The 25,605-nt window shown below is 40.9% G+C and overlaps 1 protein-coding gene across 20 annotated transcripts in view; it reads right to left on the reverse strand.

The window, feature by feature from the left end:
- Patj (PATJ crumbs cell polarity complex component) overlaps positions 1 to 25,605 on the reverse strand; it is a 353,456-nt gene that overhangs the window by 62,955 nt on the left and 264,896 nt on the right. For 15 of the 20 annotated variants that reach the window (XR_012449877.1, XR_012449876.1, XM_074079946.1 and 12 more), the window contains 3 exons: positions 16,881 to 16,937; positions 11,658 to 11,775; positions 7,128 to 7,261 (listed from right to left, as the gene is read on the reverse strand). Coding sequence is in view for 18 of the 20 variants with exons in the window: in XM_074079946.1 (XP_073936047.1) it covers positions 7,128 to 7,261; positions 11,658 to 11,775; positions 16,881 to 16,937 (309 nt within the window). In the remaining 2 variants the exon portion in view is untranslated. The remainder of the gene's footprint in view (positions 1 to 7,127; positions 7,262 to 11,657; positions 11,776 to 16,880; positions 16,938 to 25,605) is intronic. The other 5 variants (XM_074079945.1, XM_074079944.1, XM_074079940.1 and 2 more) reach the window with 1 other exon arrangement.

Below are 25,605 nucleotides of genomic sequence, written 5' to 3' on the forward strand. Positions count from 1 at the left end.
TAATTCTAAAATTGAAACTCAGGGATTTCAAACTCTTGTATACTTTACTAGATAACTAATATGTGAAATGAAAATCACACCAATAAAATAGCTAACCTAAGAACTGCTGTGAAAACATAAAAATGTTTTTTACTTTAAACTGTGAAAAGCTTTCTCTTCTTAGGCTCAAAAATGAAACTGTTTTATATTTGCTTACAGTGGGGCTCCCTTCCAAGTGTGATTTAACAAAAAGCTGATACTCATCCACATGAATATAATTTTTCATACTGAAATACAGATTTATTTAAGGAAGTGGAATAATATTTGCATTATATCTTATAAGTCCCCATAGTTCCATCTGGCCCTTATTTATTTAAATTTTACCCAGCTTGTATAATATTTTTGCTTACAGTCATATTCTTTAGGACCCGAAATGTCCAAATCTGGAAATTCAGAGGTACTATTCGTTAACATTCTTTCAATGTGATTCATAGACTTTTTGCAAACTTTGCTTTGATTTTAAAACAAAACTAAGGTAATAAGATGTTTTGTATAAAAATATATGACTTAAGCAATAACGATAAAAGGAGCTTGGCTTCAGGGATTACAGGCCAAAGCAAACCACACTCCTCATGAAATAGACTGTACAGAGTTCACATGAAGGGGAATGGCAAAATAAAACACTTAATCAAATGTAAAATAGTGCTCTACTCTGCTTACTCTTAAAATAAGCTGTGGTTTAAATTGCTACAGTCCTACTTTTAAATTGTCAAAAGCAGTAATAAGTCAACCACAGTAGGTAACATGACCGGGGTTAAACGAGGTCAGTTCTCAATAGACAAATGGTTACAGGAGAGGTACTCTACTTCAATTTCTAGATGGAAGAACTTTGCCGCATAATTTCCAAATGGCAGAGTCCTTTTACCTTGATGTCTTACTAATGTATCTGCCCTACATGACTGTTTAATAAAGGTGAATTAAATTGGTATTAGGCTGGTGGAGTGCTGCTCAGTGGTAGAGAGCATGAAGCCTTGGATTCAATCCCCAGCACTAAAACCAATAAATAAATTGGAATTAAGTCAGGTGGTGAAAAAAATGAAGGTTTGAAACTTAGAGATGACAAGATTCTAAATCTGACATTCCTTTTATTAAGAATATTTAAATTTTATAATCTATGCCAGGGATCCACTGATGTTATTTACAATGGATCAGTACCAAAAATAGGAAGACAAAGCCAAAGCTCTAGTCTAACTTGTTTTCCTCTTGTAAAGAGACTCCAAGACAATGCAATATAAACTAGGACTTTCCAAAGTGATAATAAACACCAACTTCCATAAAATAAATAAACAGAGCCCCACAATAATTAGCCCTTATTCCTCAGTTTAAAAAAAAAAAAAACCCAAGACTTTGAAGTTCTAAGAGATCTGTGAGAAGGAGAGATTCTCTTATACTCATGAGCATCTTGAAAAAGACAATTAAAAATGTAAAGGCTCTGCTTATTTATTTATTTTTGGTGGTACTGGAGTTTGAACTCAGGGCTTCATGCTTGGTAGGCAGGTGCTCTATTGCTTGAGCCACTCCACAAGACCCCCAAACCCATTTTTAAAGATGAGTAATAATCACATCCTTGCAGACTGTATGCTGGCTTTTCTCAGAATTTCCCTATGGATGGGGCACCTACTGTGTCCTGAAAGTACACTCTACCTTTGGTTTTTTGGCAGTACTGGGGTTTGAACTCAGGGCTTTCACCTTGAACCACTCCACCAACCCTTTTTGTGATGTGTTTTTCGAGACAGGGTCTCACTAACTATTTGCCTGGGCAGCGTCAAACCTCGATCTTCCCAATCTCCATCTCCTGAGTAGCTAGGATTACAGGTGTGAGCCACTGGCACCAAACCTGCCCATCACCAAGTCCTTTAGGTGCACCTGAAGCATTCGTTTCACCTTTTTTTTTCGGGGTGGGGTGGGGCGGGGTGAAGAGAGAGAGAGACAGAGGGAGATAGAGACAGAGACTAAGGGAAGGAGGGAGATGGAGAGGAAGAGTGCTTTATGATACCATTTTAGCAACAAGGTGATACTGAAGTTTCACAGAAAGTCATCACTGCCCCTTTCCCATTCTGTCCCATTCTCCCCCACAAATGATGCGGCTTCAACACTGTTCTTGTTAGGCACATAGACACGTCCAGAAATGAACAAGATAGTCTAGCTACAGTTAAAACTCATCAGAAGTGCTCCGACAAGCTAACAGAACCCTAGAAGCTTTGCAGCGGGTGGGAATAGGATGATCAGGATCTGAGTGAGGCAGCAGGGCTGGAGTTGGAGTGGTGCAATAAGGCCAGCAGAGAGGCATATTTTTAAGGTGCAAGGCGCTGTATGGGGGTCCATTAAGACACAAAATAGAACAGAGCACTGGGCCTGGTTGATGAGATGATATAACTCCCTTTTATAGATGACACACAGTGGTAGCACTAGAAAAAGCCCCCAAATGGTATAGCTCTAAAGTCATATTGTCTGACTAAACCCCACTGGACTTCTGCTAGCGTGGTCTCCAGAGAAGTTACCTGCCTTCTCTGCATCTCTGTTTCCTCATCTGCAAATGGGGAAACCATGACTATCTCTCTCTAGTGTTGTGAGCATTACATGAGAGGACACATATTCATCACGTATCAAGAACAATGCCTACACAAGGGAGGTATGGGGATAGGTAAGACACCTAAAAAACTAGATAGCATTTGTTGCCCTCAACTCAGAGAAACTAAAGCAGATACTTTAAAGCAACTGAGGCCAATAGGAGAAGGGGACCAGGAACTAGAGAAAAGGTTAAATCAAAAAGAATTAACCTAGAAGGTAACACACGCTCACAGGAAATTAATGTGAGTCAACTCCCTGTATAGCTATCCTTATTTCAACCAGCAAAAACCCTTGTTCCTTCCTGTTATTGCTTATACTCTCTCTTCAACAAAATTAGAGATAAGGGCAAAATAGTTTCTGCTGGGTATCGAGGGGGTGAGGGCGAGAGGGAGGGGGCGGGGGGGCGGTTAAGGGAGGGGGTGGGGGAAGGGGGGAAAAAATGACCCAAACATTGTATGCACATATGAGTAAAAAAAAAAATAATAATAATAATAAAAAGAACAGTGCCTAAGTCAGAGTTTAAGCTAAGCATCTACTCTAGTAATGATGGGCACCCATAGAGTTCTTTATATTCATCTCCTAACAATCTACATAACCTTGAGCGGTAGATTCTTGTTGGCACTGTTGTACCAAGGCAGCAGACTTAACTTAGAAAGGTAAAGTCACTTGTCCTGAGCCTACAGTTGAAATATGACATTCCAATGCCCAGGAATCAGTACTATTCTCTGCTGGAGGTTCATGCTTGGGAGGTTCCGTGGAACACTGTCTATACTGGGCACTCTTGACAATATCCAGAGAAAGGAAAATGCAGAGAGGCTCTCGGAGACCCTATCCTCATTCTTTCTCAGTTCATTGGTCAATCGCAAGAACAGTTCAAGGTCAAGATAAATGGTTTACTTCTTATACTTTGTTTTTCGTCTCTAGAACTCCCGAGTCTGATAATAAAATAACCTCAATGAGTCCAGAGCTGTATTTTATTTCTTCTAAGGACACTGGTAATAATACTTAAAACTTCTAACTAGGAAGCAAACAATCCTGAGGAGGGGACTCTGAAGGGCTCAGGATTATGGTGCAACGGTAAGAGCTCCAGATGAGGCGGAGTCCTCCGAGCTGTGGCATTTTACGCAAATGAACACCCCAACAAGGCCAGGGAGAGAGGGAAGATGGCATGAACAGATGAACGATGCACAGATGGACGGATGGAAACTTTTTTTAAAATGTGAATTAATACACTACCTCTGCTCTACAATGTACTGTGTCTGGCTCCCTAGCTTCCAGGAACCATGTAACAAACAGGCTGTATTAAATCTACACAGTGATTACCACGGCTCTCCTTTTTTCTCCCTTCTAGAGATTTAATCGTCTGCATTCTGATTGTTCCATGGTTGATCTCCTGTGTCAGGCCTTGAACACTAAGAACAGTAGAACTAACTTGGGTCAATGTGCACACTCTTTGAGGATGGGGCTGTGTCACTCAACTTCCTATCCTCAGCACTAAGCAAAGGGGATTGGAGCAAATATACACCACTATCACAGAAGGCCAGGCGCTCTGGCTGAGACCTGGGAGGGACATTTACAGGGAAAAAGCAGAGGCGGAGGCTGTCCCTGAGGACTGGCCCAGGTGTGCCCGTAAATCTTCTGAGGGGCTCACCCTCACCATTATCTCAGTACTTTAAAAGGCTGGTGCACATGACTGATTGCAAACATAATGGATGGTCCATGCGATCTCCCTCTGTGATCTCAGAAACCATCTGTCTTGGCTCAAGAGAAACTACTTATAGCAGAGAGGACTGATGTGGTGTCAAGAGCAGGTTCCAGAGACTTACTTCCTCTATGGACAGCCAAAGTATCTGTTGGTCACACAATAAAGTGGACAGGGAAAGCCTAATTGGGAAAGTTGGAGAACTCAGATGTATCCCCCCTGCACCAGAGCTCAAGGAAGGCTGTGTCACATAATCACATGTGCAGATGGACTTTTGATACAAGGGTTCAACATTTCCCACAATTTCCTTCCATGGACTCTCGTCTTTACGAACTTCCTGCTGCTGGATGCAATCCCAATAACTGATTGGATAATGTGACCCACAGTGTCAATTATGTTACATGTTCCATATCAAAATTTGAAGGGGAATTAAAAAAAAAGGCAAAAAGAAAGATTTTCATTGTGGGAACATGGTTTTATTTGTTAAAGCACTACTCTCACTTGCTTTTCAGCCTCACTAAAATGACAGGCTTACAGATTTTCTCATGCTCTAACTTACAGCTTCTGATGAGGTTAGGAAATAAAAGCTGTGTTGTGTTCCATCTCTCATTTTTTAAGTGGTGTTCTCCTTCCAAGGACAATGGGACTTATGGTCTCAAATGGCAGAACTATATATTATGAACCTTCAGACACTCTTAGAGAATTTCCTTTTGGCTATCTCACGTCAGCAAGAGAAGACAAGCACTGTCCTTAGCAAAAGGCTTCAGGCTGCAGGAGGTGATGAAGCTCAGAGAAAGCCTGCAGGCTGGTGGCCCACAGTGCAAAGGAATGCAATATTAAAGACCTGAGAGCAGCTCAGGCACACCTTACTCAGGGATTTCTGAGCAACTTACACAGAGCAAAACCATATTAACACCATGAGATGACAACAAAACCCACAAGTTATTAGCTAGGCCAGACAAGCTGATTTGACTCTTCTGATTCCTATGGGAAATCTAGTTCTGCCTTCTAAAGAGACTTGTATTTACATAAAAATTAATTGGAAGGTTGACTTTTTATGAAAGATTTTAGTACAGAATTTTTCTAAAATGTCATTTCCCTGGTTCATTTCAAATATAGATTTATTTACACAAATTCAATTTATTTAGCATTCAAGATGCCTTTTTGGGAAAATGAGAAAATAGGCCCAGGTAGGGATAGAGAGGATACCCATGTTCAGAGTCCACCCATATTTTGGAATACCCACCCTAATAGCCTCGGTAGGGCAAGGATGACTGTTATAAACCATTTTCTGCTGTTAATAAAAATCTCTAATCCTCACTACAACCCATGAGTCAGGATTACTAAAAACATTATAAATATTTTACAATTTAAAAATACAGCCTAGATCACAGTACTTGAGGGAAAACCTATGAAGGAGAGCTGACCTCCTTGTCAGTGGTAAAAGATGGGCAGGTAGTATTCCGAAGCAGATAAGAAGAAATGCGAAGTCTGGGCCATTAGGGATGCAAAGACCTGTACAAAGGGCTGCAGCTACAACCGGCAGTGGGGCCTGCTCAATTCCAGGCGTCTCTAGTTCCACCCAATGGAACATCAGTATATACCGAAGCCACATGCAGCACCACCTGCTTGCACGGCAGAAGGAGAATTTAGGACATAAATTATCCTGATTTCCAATACTTTAATCAAGCTGAAGGCGAAAGTTCTTTAGGCAATAAACACCAGCTCCAAGCACATTGAGGTTTAAGCAGGGGTGTCACCTGGAGGGTCACTGCACACCAACATGCTATAGAGCAGGCCTGGTGGAAGGAGGGAGGACCATGGCCAACAAACAGTAAGAGGCAGTAAGACCAAGTTTCTGCAGCATCTGCAGTTCCTGAGTTTCCTGATACTTTTGGGGATAAGCATATACTATAGAAAAACAGAATAGGATCTCTCTTTCTAACCCCTACCACAGAAACACCACACTTCTGCCAGAAATGAAGAAAAAAGCTAATGGATCATATTGTATTTGTTTCACCTGCAAATATGACATGTATAAATTCATTCCTTACCAAATAAAGTGGGCAAAGGAAATAACCAAGATGTTCATTTAAACATATATACACTCATACAAGTGATTAGCTCTAGGAGTAGGCCCTGTATTTTGAGGGGGTGGGTATGAAATAAAGAGCAGGGCTAGAACAAAAGAGGGAGAGAGATTAATTTTTCTCTTCATATCCTTGTGTGCCAAATTAACTTTGTATGATTGTATGGATCACCTATTTGAATGCATATATACTGATTACTCACATTTTCAGTAAATTAAATAAAAACAGGAAAAGTTTTAAATTTTAATGGTGCTACTGAATAGTGACAAATAAAAGGTTTTGAATAACCCAAAGTCAATTATCCCAGGGAAAAAACTAACTTCTGCTCACATAAAACCAAGCCTAAATGATTGGGCTGGAATAACTGATGCTTACTTTTTATCTATTACTCCATTAAATGATTAAATAAGTACCTACTTACCGAATATTCACTCCACACCAAGCACCACTCCAAGTGTTGTGATAACACTGCTGGATTATGCTATGATGCTGATGCTCTAGTAAGCCTTTATTAAAAATACCCGACATCCTAGATGGAGAAAATCCTGGTACCATTAAAAACTGAAGAAAAACTTGAAATCTGGTGAGAATATGGATGCACATTTACTTATAATTATGGTTTTCTCCATAAAGTGAAAATGCCAAGTGTTCTACAGAAGGGTCCTAGGGCCATAATGAGGCTCAACAACAAACTTTGTACATCTATTTTACCTCTAGAAACTTACCAAGGGTGTGTCTTTTCCTCCCACGATGCTGAGACCAAGCCCTGAGCGTCCCTTGGATATTTCTATAATCATTTCCTGGCCAGGGACGATGGGACGTGTTGCAGGATCCACAGACAGAGGAGCCTGGAAGCCACCTGGAAAGCGAATGCACACAGAATGACTGGCAAGCAGGAGGCCCAGCTCAACTCATGCTCCATCACTTGGGACGTGGGGTTTGCGTGTCTCATCATTTCACTCTCTTCCTGCCAAGCACCGGGAAGAAAAGGCTGGCTCGTTATTTCTCATTCACCCAGGGATGAAGCAGGATAGCCCTACGGTATTTGTGAGATTAAAGCAACAACTCTTCCCACCACTTAACTCACCAATTTTATGGATACATAAAAATTTTTTTCTTCTTAAAACACATCATGAAAAACAACATGGAAAAATTTAAGCTCACTAAATATTTGGGTACCAAAAAGCATATGTTACAATAAGAATAAAGGCTGGTATGACAGAAAAGTCAGAGTTATAAAAATACTAATTAAGAAGTAGTACTTAAATACTTTCAATTGTAGCATATCATATGAACTCAGACTTATAAAGGATATAGTCAATAAAGTATGATGTGACTAAAAATAACAATTGCCTACTTTTTTTTTTTTGTGGCAGAACTAGGGTTTGAACTCAGGGCCTCATGCTTGCTTGACAAGTGCCCTACCACTTGAGCCACTCTGCCAGCCCACAATTACATAAAATTTATCTCCAAAGGGTTGAGTATCCTTAACCCAAAAGTCTGAAAATTTCTGAGCACTGACATGACCTCAGACCTGGGGAAAATGCCACACTTGACCTCATGTGATGGGGTCAAAATGGAGGCACAGTAAAAATACTTAGGTCCCATCCCAAAGATACCTCACTTGCATACTCAAATACTTCAAAACTTGAAAAAATCCAAAATCAAAAATACTTTTAGTCCCAAGCATTTTGGGTAAAGGATACTGAATTCTGTATGTGTGTGTATATAGAGAATATTTTTTGAAACATTTCAAAACACAATACTTAAGAATTACTTGAGGGTTCCATAAGTGAAAGTCTTGTTAAAAGAGTTATTGCTGTTTTAGAAAGTTTTTTTAAAAAATAGTTTTAGAATGAAGTTTTCTAAAAACCAAGTGAGAAAAATGTTAGTATCCATTTACTTATTTCTACATATGTACATTTTCCAGATGAGACCTAACCCATAAAAAAATCAAAACGTTCAAAATGTTAGTTTCAAGAGACTCCCATACAGTTAGTATTCTCTAAAGAATCTCACCTTTCTGCTAACTCAGATTGATCATGAGAATTGATTCTTACTTTGTGAAAGAATTCAGCAAAGGGCTGATGACACAGAGCCCCATCTGCTGGTCAGTTGTAGCTAATGCACAGAAGACAGGGGATCCACAATGTTCTTTAGACCTATGAAACTGTAGAGGTCTGAAAACTACAGCCCATGGGCCAAGAATGGTTTTACATTTTCAAAAGGCTTAAAAAAACAAAAGTAAAAGAGCTGGGCATGGTGGCTCATGCCTAAAATCCCAGCTAATCTGGAGGTGGGGGTATCGAGGTTTGTAACCAGCCTGGACAAAAAGTTAGCAAGGCCCCCACCCATCTCATCACGAAAAGCCGGACATGGTGGTGCTTGTCTGTCATCCTAGCTGATCAAGGTCCAGGCTGGGAGGGCAAATTCATGAGACCTTATCTCAAAAATAACCAAAGCAAAAAGGGCTAGGGATGTGACTCAAATGGTACAGCACGAGGCCAAGCAAGCACGAGGCCCTGAAATCAAACCACAGTACTGCCAAACAAAACAAAACAATCTCCCCTGCCAACCAAAAAAAAAAAAACCCCAAAAATAAAACCAAAAGAAAAATGTGAAATACAAACTTCAGTGTCCATAAATAAAGCTGTATTGGAACACAGCCCCACTATCTGACTCATGTATGGCTTTGTCTATGGCTGCTATCACACCACAAGGCAGAGCTGAGTGGCTACAACAGAGATTGTGTGGCCTGTGAGCCTAAAATATTGACTAACTGGCTCTTTATAGAAAAGTATGGGCCAGATGTGGTGCTATATACCTATAATTCCAGCACTCAGGAGGGTGGGGCAGGAAGATTGTGAGTTCAAGGCCAGCCTGGGCTATATAGCAAAACCCTGTCTCAAAAACAAAATAAAACAACCCCACAAAAACGGGAGGGAGAGAAGGGAGAGAGGGAGGGAAGGAAAGTGTGCCAGTCTCTAATATAAAAGGAAACAGGCTCTAGGTCAGCCTGAGGGGTTCTCTCTAAGCTATAACCACAACTGTGTGACAAAGAGGGGAACTAGGTTTCGAGGGCACAGAAGTGGATTTGGGTCCTTAAGCCCAAAACTCAAATGTGGGTAAAACTGGGTGCTCACTGCTCATCAGAAAAATGTGGGCACCCGCTACTGAGCAGGCTGTTAGAGGAATGACAGGAGCAGCGTGAGCGCCCGGCCAGAGTCTGCCCTACTTCACGCATTCATGCTTGCTGTTCCTGTCCAGGTGGAATATATTAATCGAATAGCTTTCTGGCTAAGGACAAGAAACTTAGTGATATAATCTCAGTAATAAGAAAAAAGTGGCATATGAGAAGTAGAAGATTAAATTGTACACCTGATTTGATTCTAGGTTTTTTGCAGTATACATATCTCACAGTGTTTCCCACTACTTTACCACAAAAGTGATACACCATAGTGGCACAATTTCATTGGTGCTTTTAAGAGTTGATATACTGCTTTTGCTAATGGTTGATTTACTCTCCTGAGTAAGAAGAGTGAGAGATGCTAGAACTCTTTCCCTCTTTTCCTTCATTTCCTCCCTCTTTACTGTTCCTCACCCAAGCCTGTTCCGAGTTATTCTCTGACTCCTATCAAATGCTCAGTGAATGTCTGTTAAGTGAGTAAATGAATAAAATTTCCATAGATTAAAATGTGGGGTCATGAGTTTCTGTTATTTAGTGTAAATATGTGATATATATTACTAAAATCCAACTGGTCCACATGCATGGCCAGCAAACAGTCTAAAGGCTACTAGTTGCTTGGGAAGCAGAGATCCAGAGGACTGTGGTTCCAGGCCACTCTGAGCATAAAGGGAGACACTATTTCAAAAAACAAACAAACAAAACAACAAAAACTAACACACAAAGGGCTGGTTGAATGGCTCAAATGCCTGCCAAGCAAATGCAACATCTTGAGTTCAACCCCTACTATCGTTAGGATAAAAGAAAAAAGTGAAAACAATTTTTAGCTCATTGACCAAACAGAAATGGGCAGTGGGCAAATTTGACTCATGGGCCATAGTTTGCTGATCAAAGTATTTTAGTAGAAGTCTAGTGCTAAAATAGTACCTACTTACTAAACTTAGCATGTGTTGTAAAGAATTCTTTTTTTTTTTTTAACTGCATATAAACAAAGTGGAAATGCCTTTTATTAGGGTTTTTGGTGTTTTTTTTTAGTGGGACTGGGATTTGAGCTCAGGGCTTTGTGCTTGAAAAGCAGGTGCTCTTGGGTGGTTAAGGGAGGGGGTGGGGGCAAGGGGGAGAAATGACCTAAGCTTTGTATGCACATATGAATAATAAAACAATTAAAAAAAAAAGAGTTCATATATTAAAAAAAAAAAAAAAAGAAGAAGAAAAGAAAAGCAGGTGCTCTACTGCTTGAGCCATATCTCCATTCCATTTTGCTCTGGTTATTTTGGAGGTGGGGTCTCACAAACTATTTGCTTGGGCCGGCCTTGAAAGCCTATCCTCCTAGTCTCAGTGTCCTAAGTAGTTAGGATTACAGGTGAGTCACTGGCACCAACTCCTTTACTTGTTTTGAAGTTCTACTTTCAACCCCCAGCTAGCATAATTCAAGGCAGGAATTTAAAAACAGAACATGGGAACATCAATTTTTTTTAAGCACTGAAAATAAGTCTTCAAATAGCTTACATCAACATATGCAGGGCTAAAAATCAATATGATTTTTAAGATATTACTCCTGACCTAAACACAATCTTTTGGAGAGCCTGGAGAATAGACTATAAGCCTAGGTTTCAGATGGTACTTGTTGATGGCCTTTCTGTCCTAGTAGTGTTTTTTTTGGTCCTGGGGATTTGAACTCAGGGCCCCACGCTTGCTAGGCAGGCGCTCTACCACTTGAGTCACATTGCCAGCTGTTTTTTTCCGAGATATTTTCTCAGGAACTGTTTGCCTGGGCTGGCTTTGTACCACGATCTTTCTGATCTCTGCCTCCTGAGTAGCTACAATTACAGGCATGAGCCACTGGCACCCAACTTCTGTTGTATTTTTCTTACATCCAATAAACAATGTGTATGATAGAGATAAGGAAAGTGGTGTAGGAAATGAAGTGACTTGTCCAAGTCCCAAAGCTAAGGAAGTAGAGGAGGAATGCAGAGCCAGCCATCCTGGTCCCATTTTCCTTTTAGGACATCATGATCCCTTCCTTCTCTAAGGTTTCATGAGTGAATTCTGCTCAGGACAAGAATCATACCATTTCCTGTGAAGTCTCCATCTGTTGAATCAGATGATGAAGCTGGTGCTAGCAGGACCTCTTGCGAACTGAAGGAGGCTTTTGCTGAAGATTTTTGCTGTTTCATCTGGCTGGCAGCCTACGAAAGGAAGCCATACTTTGTGAATGTCAAAGAGGAGTGAGGTTACAAGAGATCTTAAAATTGATGCATTGATATCAAAATAATGATGCATTCCAGTGATATCTTTTGAGACTAGAGGGTGGCAAGAGAAGTTAGGGTGACTTTTGTCCCATTCCCTATGCCTCCTTATTTAACTTTACACCTAAAATACTTTGGTGAAGGACACAAACTGCAAATGGTCTGTCACTGTGATCTGTGTGTGAAACTGGGGACAGGAAACACACCAACTTTTTTTTGCAATTTCTACTCATTCTGACTGAAATCAACACAAAGTCCACAAAACCTGCTGTAATCACTGAAAAACAATCTATGCCACAGAGGACGATGAAACATCGTTCCTTTTTTATATACGTTCACAACAATCAAAGACTCTTTAGGTAGGTTAATTGAACAACACCAGAGGCAGGAAGGAAAAGAGACTTCTAGTCTACAAAATGTCAGCAACATCAGGTACATTTAGTTCATCTAAAGGAACTGTACCTTATTCACCCTTAATACATCCAGTGGCTGAAAAATAGCAGAGATTCAATAAATGTCTGATGAATAAACAGGTACAGAAAACAAAAGTGAAGACATGGGAACTCTGGGTAGAAAATGAACTTGGAATTCCATGAAGGCACAGGGACTCTGGCTATGCGAGCTTCAGAAAATTAACTTATAATTCTGAATTTCTGCTGACAATTCCTCCTTTGTATATTAATATTAAAAAACTAAGAAAAACCAAAAAGGACTCCATGCTTGCTTCACAGGCAATGAAAAGATATAGGTAGTAACCTGGCCTGTCTTCTGGGTCACATCCCCAGCTGGAAGATTCTGGTGGGGGCAGTGAAGCACCAGGCTGTCTCTGGAATCTAGAAATAGTGGAAGGCCATGCCTCAACATGGGACAGTGCTGTGTCCAACAACTGAGATGATTCCACTCACTTCAGACTTGTATTGTGCTTTCTAGGTTTCAAAACACTTATACATGGATTTATGCCATCATAAGAACAACCTTGAGTCAGTTTTGTTATCATTTGCAGATTCAGTAAGACACAAATGTCAAGTGACAGCTCTGAAATTGCACAGCTAATCAGAGGAAGAGTAGGACTGCAAGTGAGTAGAAAAATGTTACATGTTTAAAGTGGTTAACTCTGCTAAGCAATGATTCCACAGTAATTCATTTTTTCTTGTAGTTTTTCTATTATTATTTACAACTGACTGTATCTTTATTTAAAAAGACTTACTCAATTAGTGATTTTAAAAAGAGGAGTGTGGGAAAAAGGACAAATAAGGGGTTACTATCAGAAAACTGGACACTGGAATGACCAAACCAGCCAGTTACTCTGAGGACCACATTTCCCAGCCTCCCTGAAGCCAGTGTGCTCACAGACGAAGGCCTGGTCAACAGGATGTCAGCAGAAGTAAACGCACGATTTTCAGGTCATTCTCTAAAGGAGAAAGACCCTGAGCAGTTGTCTTAGATGAAAAAGATGATTTAGGATGATAATCAGGTCAGCATGTAAAGAGGTGAGAGATCTGTGGGTCTGTGACAACATGGAGATACATACTGTACCACCCCCAAACTGATGATCCACAGACTATTTTGTGAAACAGAAACTTCATGCAGCAATCTCTATCTTAATTCAGATGGTACTTACACCTAACTTTCATTTAGTATCATTTCAACAATGAACACGGATTCCCCACAAAGCTGAATGTAAACTACAGAGCTTTCCTAAAAACATCATATGAATTTTGTGATGGAGTGGTCATTTTATTTTTTTATTTTTATTTTTTGCAGTTTTGGGCCTACATTTGAGCCACTCCACCAGCCCTTTTTTGTGATGGGATTTTTCAAAATAGGGTCTCATGAACTATTCGTCTGGGCTGGCTTCGAGCTGTGATTCTCCTGATCTCTGCCTCCTGAGTAGCTAGGATTATAGGCTTATGCCACAGGTGCCTGCCTGGTTGAGTAGTCACTTTATGACATTTATAATAGCAGGGAATGGTGGCTACTCAGCTATATGTCCCAGTTCCATGTAGCATCTGGTGCTTAATAGGTGACCAATAAACATCAATGGAATTGAATTCAACTTAAAAATAGGGAACCAGGCACCAGTGGCTCAAACCTGTAATCCTAGCTACTTGGGAGGCTGAGAACAGGAGGATCATGGTCCCAGGCCAGCCTGCGCAGATAGTTCAAGAGACACCCCACCTCCAAAAACAACAACAAAAACCCCAGAGCACCAAATAACAACAAAAACAGAATAATATTAACTGAAGGTGTGTCTTGAGTTCAAACCCCAGTCCTGAGTTCAAACGCCAGTTTCACACCCTCCAAAATAAATAATAATAAAAATAAGGCCAGGTACCAGTGGCTCATGCCTATAATTCTAACTACTTAGTATTACAGTTTGAGGACAGCCCGGGTAAATAGTTTATAAGATCCTGTCTTATAAAAACCCATCAGGAAAAAGGGCTGGTGGAGTGGCTCAAGGTGTAGGCTCTGAGTTCAAATCCCAGTACCACAAAAAAAAAAGGGAAAGAGTCCACAGAAACCAAGGGCACTCGAACCTGCATATGCATATGCACACACACACACAGAGGCAAACCTTCTGCTGTTAGGTGTGGTGATGGGTGAATGTGCGCTTCGTGATTCATCCACTCACAAAACCAAACTATTAAGTTTATGAAAGATCAGACAACTGATTTTCTGTTTGCTCCTATGTTAGATCATAAGAGTTAAGGCTGACCCTGTAGATCATCCAACCCAACTAAACCCTGGCTCTCAACCCTGTTTTCTGATAGCAATACCTTTGGTTTAAAAAATTATGCATGCTGAGATCTCGCCCCCAATCCCAGACCAAACAAACAGGTATTTAGGGGTGTGAAGCTCAGGCAAGGCATTTTTGTTGTTGTTATTTTAATTGAGACTTAGTGCATAGATTCTTAACCCAAGGCTTCTAAGAGATCCACAGAAGGAATTCTGGGAGCTGTAAAACCTCTGTGGTTGTGTGAAAACCTCTATGGTTAAACAAAATTAAACTTAATAGTGTTTTTCTGGGGAAAGTGTCAGGTCTTCACTTAAAGGAAGACATGAATTGCTAAGTTTGCTACCATTAATTAGTTAGGTGACCACAGAAAAGTCACTCAACCTCCTCATCTGTAAGTTGGTAGTGATACATCATTTTGTATCATCTCAAGAATGAGCATGGATCCCTAACAAAGGTCAATGTCAGCTACAGAGTCTTTCCTTAAAAAAATCATGTGAATTTTGTAATGAGGAAGCAGAGACTAAGCGGTCACTTTATGACGTTTATAATAGCAGGGAATGGCTGCTACCCAGCTCCGTGTAGTTTCTGTTCCACGTAGTATCTGTGCTTAACCTTGACCAATAAATATCATAAGAGACTGAGGGCACTGTGAAGATTAAAGACAAATAAACCTATCACCAGGCCAGGAACAACCTAAGAACTCAAGTAATAATAGCTATTCATGCTCTTTTTGTCTTTGTATGACATTAATAAATGATTGGCTAGCTTTTGCTGGAAAACCTTCAGGGATGGAAAATTCCATTTCTCTGGGGAAGCTCATCCATGTGGAGTAGCCTGAGGGGTTGGAAGTTCTGTCTACAAAGCTGCCCACTGGTGCCTGGGCCACTCTCTTGGGTAGCTGTAGGAAAGGTTTATACTCACTCTCCCAGAGGAGAATGCTATAGACAGTTAAGTCACATTCTTCAGCAGGGAAAAGAGGCTCGATGATGTTTAGGATTCAACCCAGCTCTAAAACTCTGTGGTTACAAAAGTTTAGAGATGTTTGATCTGTGCCTGGAGATAGGTGTCAGTATACAAAGCATTAACATATTAGTGGTATTTGCAAACACATTACACAATGCTAATTCTGGTTTTAAATTAAAAAAAATGCTTACAGTTGAACATACTTTGGCTACTTTTAAGGTGCCTTCTATATTTTATTTTTGGGAGGGGCCTGGAGCGAGGGATGAAACCCTAGGGTCTTAGACATGCTAGACGAGTGCTCTACTACTGAGCTACATCCCTAGCCCTCCATCTGTTTTTATTGAGGATTTCAGCGTACAATTTTGGAGAATTTTCAAGGGTATCTTCTTTAGAAATGTTTGAAATATGATGTACTCTTTATAAGCTCTAGTTCTAAAATAGTTAATAGGAATAATAAAAATTTAGGTAGCACAAAAGTAGTAACAGACATGAAAATCGGGACTCAAAAAAAGAAAAGCAAGGAAACAGCTCAACAGCAACAAAAGTACAAACATTCGACAGAAAAAGGTTTATAACCTTTTTAAAATTTCCCCTTGGTGCAGGGGATCGCACTCAGAGCCTGGCACATGCTAGGCAAGCACTCTACCCCTGAGCTATATCCCCCAGATCTTGTAGTTTTTTTCTTTTTCTTTTAAGAGAATTGAAATTCAAAATGGAAGGAACGTTGATGTGTGTGTGTGGTATTGGGGTTTGAACTCAGAATCTTGTGCTTGCTAAGCAGTGCCCTACCACTTAAATCCCACCTCTAGCCCTGGTCTGAAACTTTTTCTTTCTTTCTTTCTTTTTTGGTGGTACTGGGAGTTTGAACTCAGGGACTCAGGCTTGCTAGGCAAGCACTCTCCCATTTGAGCCACTCCACCAGCACTTGTGTGGACTCTTGATCTTCCTGCCTCAGTCTACTGCATGCTGGCACCACAGGCATGTGCCATCACACACAACTGTATTTATATTTTTATAGAACTATAAATCCTCCCATTTGAAATTTTTACTTATGGCATTGTGTAAGATGGGATGCTCTCAGAATTTATGTGGGAGGGTGTTTTAGGGATGTTCTTTTAAATACTTGTGCAGGGTATAAGTACAGAGAGACAAACAGAGGGTATTTCTACACACTTTGTGTGTCACTGGGGACAGGAGTGTGGATTGACTTCAGGGGCTAGACCTCCTTATCCTCGTGTAATGTAATAAAGGATTTGACCTCACTGCAATCACCCCTTTTTCTTCTAGAGTACATTCACATTGCACACCATCCCAGTAGAGCAAAACCTAAGCTCAAGTTACATACACTGTCAGTTGGATACTCTGAGGGTTTCTGCAGACCAACCACCTGGGACAGGTCTTCCTGAAACATAAAAGATACAAGTAGTTAGAGGCAAGCAGGGCTCAGTTGCACTTTTCAACCTTGGCAGTGAAGCACCCTTTAAGTGGGCTTTGGTCTACTACAAAAATGACCACGAGTACCAGGCATGAAAGTTCCATTCACCCATGTGGACTGACCCTCCAAAGGAGAGCAGACCTGTCAATTCCAAACTTTCTTTAGCCCTTCCGGTTCTGCTGGGTGTCAGTGCTATCAGATACCCTTTAGTGCTCATTTCAGATTTTTCTTCTTCCCTTACATGCGTATCCCTATCTCTGTATTTATTTTGAAAATTAAATATACTTTCAGGGATTCAATTCCTGATATCAGAATTTTTTTTAACCTTTTTTAACAAAAAGCACAACTGCTTGAGGTAGTATAAGAGAAACGCTAAGTCAGTCCTGAGCCTCATGGAGGAGTAAGTTTCAGACTTAAAAGAGAAGAAAACTACCAAGACATGTGGGATACCCATGCATTTATTAACTAAAATAAACAGAGGCATGGATAATTGACCAGGATGTTTCTATCTGCCTCCCACCATGTCCCATCTTCTTATTACAGTCAAATTTCCAGAGAAGGCAGTATCTAAGCTGAGTCTAAGGTGTGACCTCCTGGTTCTGGGCTTGGATGAGGCAGGGGATATGACAAGACACTGATTTAGATAGGAGAAAGGATGGGCCAGGCATTGGTGGCTCACACCTGTAATCCTAGCTACTCAGGAGGCAGAGATCAGAAGGAATGCTGTTTGAAGCCAGTCTGGGCAAATAGTTTGTGAGACCTATCTTAAAAAAAAAAAAAAAAAATCACGAAAAGGGGCTGGTGGAGTGGCTCAAAGTATAGGCCCTGAGTTCAAGCCCCAGTACTAAAAAAAAAAAGAAAGAAAGAAAGGATGGGTTTACTCTGCTCTTGGGGATAGGTGTGAGAGACCTTGGGGGGCAGAGGTAGGGACCCCAAGCAGCAGGCAGGTAAACTGATCTGGGAATGAGAAGAAGGAGGACTTGTATTACAGTGTTAGGAGTCTGTGATCCTAGCTCCTTGACTTAAAAGGTCTGCAAACCTGAGCAGGTTATCAGGCCCCAATTTCCTTCTGAATAAAATGAAAACAACCTGAGAGATCTAATCCCAGCATGGAAGCTTGAGATTGGAGCCTTGGTGCTCTGAATGACTGTGGTACCCTTAGTGCCTATTTCCTGATTTACTTTTCACAACTAGATTTCCTTCATTCATTTAGATTCTCTTTGATGTCATCTTTGTGGGAGAAAGATCCTAGAACTCATCTTCCATCCCCCTTAAACCATGCTCCTAAACAGATGATGTGATATAAAAAAAAAGAACTCATAAATCATCTCATCTCCTAATTCTTCCCTGAGCCCATGGGTGGTACCTCTTCCACAGCATGATCAATTCTTTGTTCCCCCTTATTTGAGACAGGTTCTTGCTCTGTAGTCCAGGCTGGTCTTGAACTTGTGCTTCTCCTGCCTCAGCCTCCTGAGTGCTGGGATTCCAGGCATGCACCACCACGTCCAGCATGAACAACTCATGTTACCACTATTTTTACAGTAGCGAACTATCTATTTATGTATTCATCTCCCACATAGTAATTGGATCAAGTTTGCCATATTTCTTCAATAACATGGCAGAGTAGAATATGGTCTTAAAGAGTTAGCACTAAACTAGTAAAGTTTGGGAACTTAAGTTTTAAATGCACCCATCTGGATTTTGAAGCCAGCCGTGAAAGGAAGGATGCACAGTGAATGTGACTCTGTGGCCTCTACTTGAAAGGATCATAGTTGAGAAGAGAGAAAAATGACACGGAAAGTTTAACAAGGTTGATGAGGATGTTTTAGGGTAAAAATTCAAAAGAAGAGCCATTAGTATTGCTCCTTCCAAACCAATGGCCTTAGGAGGAACAAACATAACTGCTTCTATTTAAAAATGATACTGCAAGTGTGCAATTCTACCTTGGTTTATTCTCAATTAGCCAGTAATGGGACAAAGGAGCTGACTACCCTCGCTACAGATTTAAAGCTGTATATTGCTCAGAGGAACTACTAATCTGGTATAATTCTCCCTCACCATTTGCACTTTTAAAATAAACAAAGAAGGGCCAGAAAATCTGGTTCACAGTGGTTTCACTGCTTATTATCTGTAGTAGTGCTTGGAAATCTTTTTTTTTTTTTCAACAGTAACAAAGTAACAAAATCTATCTGATTAAGAGGTTTTGAGCAGACTTGAAGTCAACAGGTGTTTATGGAGCATCTAATATGTGCCAGCAGTGAAACACTTAACAGAGGTGCCCTTACACTTACCACCTCCACCTATCTGGTGACACTGGTATGAGAGAAATAATTATGAGGAACTCAGACTTCTGAAAAGGCTGGTCCAATGTGCCATCTCACTTCTTAAACCTGATTACCCTTAAGCTTCTGGGTCAAGGGACAAGGGCTGGTATGTAGCAGCCATGATGGTAACAACAGATAAAACTCACCAAGTGCACACTGTGTGCTGGTTACTGAGCTAGGCACAGGCCTTTGCATTAGGGTACTGCTGTCATCTTTTTATAGTTCAGGTAACTGAGGCACCAAAGTAAAATATGGATTGGTGTCACATAAAATATGAATTAGAATGGTGTCTATCAGAGCACATAGTAAATGCTATAAGCAGTAGTCACCATTATTTTCAGCAGTTCTGTGATATCATGGTTTCCCCCATGGTTAGCACTATGCCTGGATATAACAGGCCTCAGTACGAACTGTCTTAATTTTTGAAAGCGATGTGGATTTACTGCTGCCTTTGAAAGAAAGCACAATTGACATAGGTGTTAGACGACAGGGTCTTTATATTACACGAACAAACAAATGCTTCCTTCTCCTGAAGGCTCAGCCCTCCATATTCAGGGGACAGCACTGAGAAGAATGGTTTCCGAGAAGCCTGGGGTTCAGGCAGGAACTCAACTCCAAAAAGAAAGTCTGAGTTCTGTGCTGAGCACTTTGAGACTGGAGTGCTAGTAAGTATGACTGTCACAATATTTTCTTCATTGAGAAAAAATCTGATAGCAAGTGATTCCTTCCAGACAAGCTAAATTTCAAGTTAGATAACAAGTCTCAGTGGACAAGTTACAGCAGCTTGGCATGAAGGTGAGCTTCAGAAAGAGGCAGGCTGAAGTAGGGAAAGTTTGGTACTTACTCATAGAAAAAGATTACATCTCAGATTACCATGCTTTGGCTCAGGGACCGCCCTCACCTGGCAGGGAACCGCCCGTGCCCCTCCCCACTCATTGATTATTGCATGAGAATCACCTGGTTCTCCCCTTCCCCTAGGTTATCTTCGGTTTTAAAAGTACCTAAAGAGCAGAGACAAGCTCCCTCGGCTTCCGACTTCTACCTGGGCCCACTATGCTTCCCTTTGTATTTCTTTTCCCTAACTTTTAATTAACTCCCTGTACACCCACGTGTCCTGCCATGGATTCTTCCGGGTGGCATACAAAGAATTTGGAAGTCTTCTGATCACAGACTGTACCAGCGTTAACAAGACCTCAGATGTGTGTACCTGTATTTCTTCTGTTTGTGGTCATGAGGTTGCTTTTCTCTATGTGGTCTTCGTTCACCACACAGAGGGGAAGAGAATGGAAGAAAAAGCCACAAGCTTTTCTCTACAACTTGCATGAACGAAGTAAATTCGATTATAAATCCACTGTTTGTTTTTTTTAATGATCAGGAAAGGGAAATTTATCATCAAGGGAAATCTCAAGAGGTTTTCAGAAATAGAAGATATAAAGAACAATGAGCTGTGGAAAATGCCACATATCTGCATGTATTTGAACTCTGCCACTAGCAATTTTCATACTGCTACAAATGAGAAGTCAGGGCTGACTCAGACAGTTTCCTGGCCTTGCAGGGAATTCCCTGCAAGCTTAGATGCCACTTTTACAGTGGGTCTGAAACAAAGTAAGATTAGCACAGTGACATCTCCCAAAAGCCAAACCACAAACTCAGCAGCTCTTGATGGAGTGCAAATTGGGGCTAACAATGGATTTTAAACACACGGTTCAGGACCCTGTTTTATAAATGAGCAGGATATTACATTTGGGAATACAAGCTGGAAGAAAACTCTTAAGAAGCCTATAAGCACTAGAAACAAATGTTGAGCTATTTTTTAAAAACTGAATGCTAGCACTTTAAAAAAAATGGAATAATTCTAATCAAGCAGTGGAAATTGATAGATTAATCCTGTATCAGAACTCACATGCCGTGTCATTTCCTTAAAAGTCAAAATTCCTAATTGAATTCACTATCTTCTCCCACAAGTCTGTTTTTTCTCTTTTCTCACTTTTCAGATTTTAAGCCACACCCAACTTTTATTGATTTGTCTCTTGCCTGCTTCCACCTGATCATTTGTAAAGTCCTCTTAATTCCAGGGATGAAACATGAAACAGTAGATTTCTCTCAGATTAGAACATTTTCAAATGAACTTCTGGTGACACAGAATTACTTTTTTTTTTTTTTTTCTTTCCTGGTACTGGAGTTTGACTCAGGGTCCTACACTTGCTAGGCAGGTGCTCTACCACTGGAGCCATGCCCCCAGCTCTAGAATTACCTATTATGGGGAGGAGGGTGACACGTAATTAAGACCAAAGACATATTAGATTGGAGCTTGTGAATTTTTCCCTTTATAAGTCAGGAAATGGTTAAATAGCAGTGATTTCAGAGGATTCAACTTATTTACTACTTCTAGGCTAACTACTATTTTACGCTGTTACCAAAGTATCTTTTAGGGAGAGCCAGTTACTTCTCGGTATGGTTATAAACTTTCACATTTTCTACAGATGCACATGGCTCTGATAATGCTCAGATTATGGAGCTAGGAGAAAGCTTGGGTTTTGGAGTCTTATGTGCTCTTTGAAAAACCCCCTTCTCTAAATGTCTGCTTTTTTATGGATTGATAGGAATTACCTCTGAAAAGCACCATGGCTCTACTGCCTTTCTACTGCCTTTTGACTTTCATCAAAGTCAGTGAGTCAAACACACAGGCTTGAGTCTTTACTATGGCACTTCCTGGCTCTAGGTCTTTGGTTTAGTGAATCCACGTGGAGAATACAGAGTCCTCTTCTGTCAGTGCAGACAATAGAAAGCTTCCATACAGGGAGGGAAGAGATGGAGAGAATAAGCTCTGCTAAGTTCTTAACAAAGAAGTGCTCAGTAAGTGGTGTGTGGCATTGTTGTTAGTACTGTTTCGGATGGGATGAATGAGATAAAATTTACACTGCCTGCTCAGTGACGGGTACAACTGAAGAGGCATCAGATAATGGTCTCCTGTCTTACACACATCTGTAAATAGACACGAGTGAAGATATCATCTCTCCCCACAAATCTGTTCTTTCTTCTGCTTCTTTTCTTAGTAAATAGCATCAATCAACCAGGAGTCAGCTGCCCTTGATTTACCTTAGAATTGTTCTTGCCTTGCTCTCCTCTGACTTAGATATCCACTTAATCATGAAGTCCTATCAATTCTAACTCCTGTATATATTGAAAATCTGTCCATATTTCTCTGTTCTCTCCACCAGATCCCTGGTTTAGGTTGCTCACAACTTTCATGTCAGTTACTTAGAAAGGATACTTTCTCCTTGACTTTGGATTTAATATTTGCTAACTGGTTCTTCACAGGGCACTCAGAAGGATCTTTCCAAAGGCCAAATCTCATCATTACAGTCCCCTGTTAAAAATAGGCTTCTTCTGGCATAAAGACCTTTTCCCTGGGCCACAAGGCCTTCCACCAGCCAGCTCCTGCATGCCTACAGCTGTCTCTAGTGTTATCCCAAGGATGCAGTGTTGGGTACCTTCAAGTGATGGAGATAAAGAAGGCAGGTTGGGGGCAGGAGAGTGGCAAAAAAGTAGGGACTGGAATAAACTAGCAATACGTAAGTGAAGTGGCAGTTTGGAATGCTGGCCCATTTGCAGTAGAAAATGGACATGAGGATTTTTATGTAAAAATAAAATGTCCACATTTCTTCCTTCTATTTATAAAACTTAGCTCAGAGATCTTAAGACTATTGTGTAGGCTAAGAGAGACTCATCTGTGGGCTGGATCTGATTTCAGCATTACAGAGAAGGTGGCATACTCCTGGACAGGAAAGATGTCTTATGTATCTTTATAATTCTAGAGCTTGGCACATCACAGGTTCTAAAAAAATGTGTACTAAATAGTGAGCATTCTAGTACACCTAGATTCTACATAGGCAAAATCTGGTATTGATGCTAGCCCTACTGCAAGCAAACGCTGTGCTGAGTTTCAGGTATAAAATCATTTTCAAGCCTCAAAACAAAGAGGTGGGCATCCTTCTTCATTTTTGAAGGAAGAAATGTGGACAGACAGCATAAGCCACTTTCCAAAAGCCACATCCAGCAGAGGCAGGACCCAAGTCTGTGCATTCTTGGGAACAAGCAAGTTGAATCTGAGAGCCTTTTTCATCTGAAGTGTGAGAATTACCAGTCCATTTGGACATATGGGCATTGTTTATTACCTGCAACACTGATCTCCCGAGAAGTATGCTTGCACATTTTACATGGATCAAGCATTTCAAGGCAGAGAGTACAGAGTGCTCCTATGACTCTGGTATTATAGCTGGCGGGGACTGTGAGACAGTAAAACGCCCTGTCAGCTTTGGTGTGAGTTTCTATGTCACAGCCCATTGAGGTTAGTGAGTTAATTCCGGAAACAGCTCATGCATCTTGCTACCCTGTAAATGCTAAAATCTCCACAAAGAAACTACAGCTTGAATGCTACCCTGAGCTGTTTTGAATGTTCTCATTTTTCTGTTCTTGTGCTAAGGGTTAGGATTATGTTTCACGGTGAAAGACAACAGTGAAGATGAACGCCACTGACAGTTTGAAAAATCAAACAATTTTGAAAAGCTGTGACAAATTGAAAATGTTATGGAGGCTGTTACACATGAATAAGGTTTGTAATGACAAGTGTCACTTGACACACAGACTGCACTGTTGCTAAGCAGTTTTACAAAATGGGGAAAGAACGAAGGCACATCTGTTTGAGTCATTTCTAGCAGGGTGATCTTGGGCTGCTAGCCAACCCCTAGGCTAATGTTTGTTCTGAAGAACCTGACAGCATAACTACTGCCATTAAATAGCTCTCAACCTGCACTCAGAGGAAAGCTTTAAGGAAAGTGTACAGAAGAGGGCTTGCACATGGGGCAAGAAAGGGAAATTCTTCCACTAACACCCCTCTGTGGAACCTCCCTGACGAACATGCCTATTGCCTTACTGAAGAGTGAAGCACGTTTTATGCTTGATGAAGATAAAGTATGAGGGTATGCACTGCTGCCACTATCTCTCACAGACTGCCATTGCTGCACTAAACTCTCCTCCAGTCTGTCAGCCTGCACTCAACTGTCTGATCTGATCGTCACATGTAGCTACCATGAACTTGGAGTCATCTCCTACAGTCCTCCACAGCCTTCCTTTGCTGTCAGCCCACACTGTTACTGTGACCTGGCTACTGTTGACCCCTCCCAAGTCTGCTTCCATCTCACCAGTTCATGTTCCTATGACTTTCAGTTCACCAGACTCCCCCAGGCTCTAAGATGGCCAAGAAATCTCCTTTGTTTCTTTATTACCCCATTCCCCATTATGGCCAGCTCTGTGTATCCACAGGTCCTGCATTCGTGGAATCAACCAGTCATGCAGAGGAAGAAAACCCATGTGTCTGCACTGAATGTCTGCATTGTCATTATTCCCTAAACAATACAGAAAAATAACTGTCTTCATAATATTAAGTATTATAAGTAATTACAGATGTTTTAAAGGAAACAGGAAGATGTGCATAGGTTATATACAAATGCTATGCCATTTTACATGAGGGGCTTGACCTTCAAGGACTTTGGTACCCAAGGACATCCTAGATTCAGACCTCCACAGACACCACGGAGGACTGTATTACCAGCTTCTCCGTCAAATCTCAGTTCGGTTTTCTGGGGTGAGCCCCTCACTGAGGAGGTCATCATATGCCAACAGCTCTGTTTCTTAGCACTCATCAAAGCTGAGATTTTAATATATTTTTATATTATTTGAAAAACATCAGTCTCCATGAAGACTGTAACCAATATAAGAGAAGAGATTATAGTAAGCCTGCCTCATTTTGACTTATTACACATGCTCTTGACCAAGTGCAGTCAGTAAATAAGTAAACAAATAAAAAGAAATTCCAAAGACAAAAATTTTAAATTCCCACAAGTACAATGCAGCTCCATTGATGCCAGCTCCCAGTCAGTTCCTCGTTATCATCAGTGCTGTTTAAATCATTGTGTGAGCTGCTGTTTTCCTGACCTTAATTTTGAGAAAATCTGCCCCTCAAAAAGCAAATGGTACCTCCCCGCCCCCCCCAAAAAAGTAAAATGCACTTAATCTAAGTGATAAGTGAAAATTTGAGATTTGTCGAAAGGCAGCATGTCTTTAGGGGACTCTGGGTGGCATTAGGAGAAAAATGAATCAAGCATCAGCAGCACAGCACTGGCCTCTAAGCAACCCGAGCATCTGTGGTTTCTCCTCCATGGTGGGCTCCTTGGAAGCACAGACCCAGAGGTCCCAAGGGTCTACAGCATATCTGTTTACCTTTAGTAGCAGCTTCCTAGGATCTAAAG

Source organism: Castor canadensis, chromosome 7 (assembly GCF_047511655.1).
Source record: "Castor canadensis chromosome 7, mCasCan1.hap1v2, whole genome shotgun sequence".
Classification (NCBI taxonomy): Eukaryota; Metazoa; Chordata; class Mammalia; order Rodentia; family Castoridae; genus Castor; species Castor canadensis.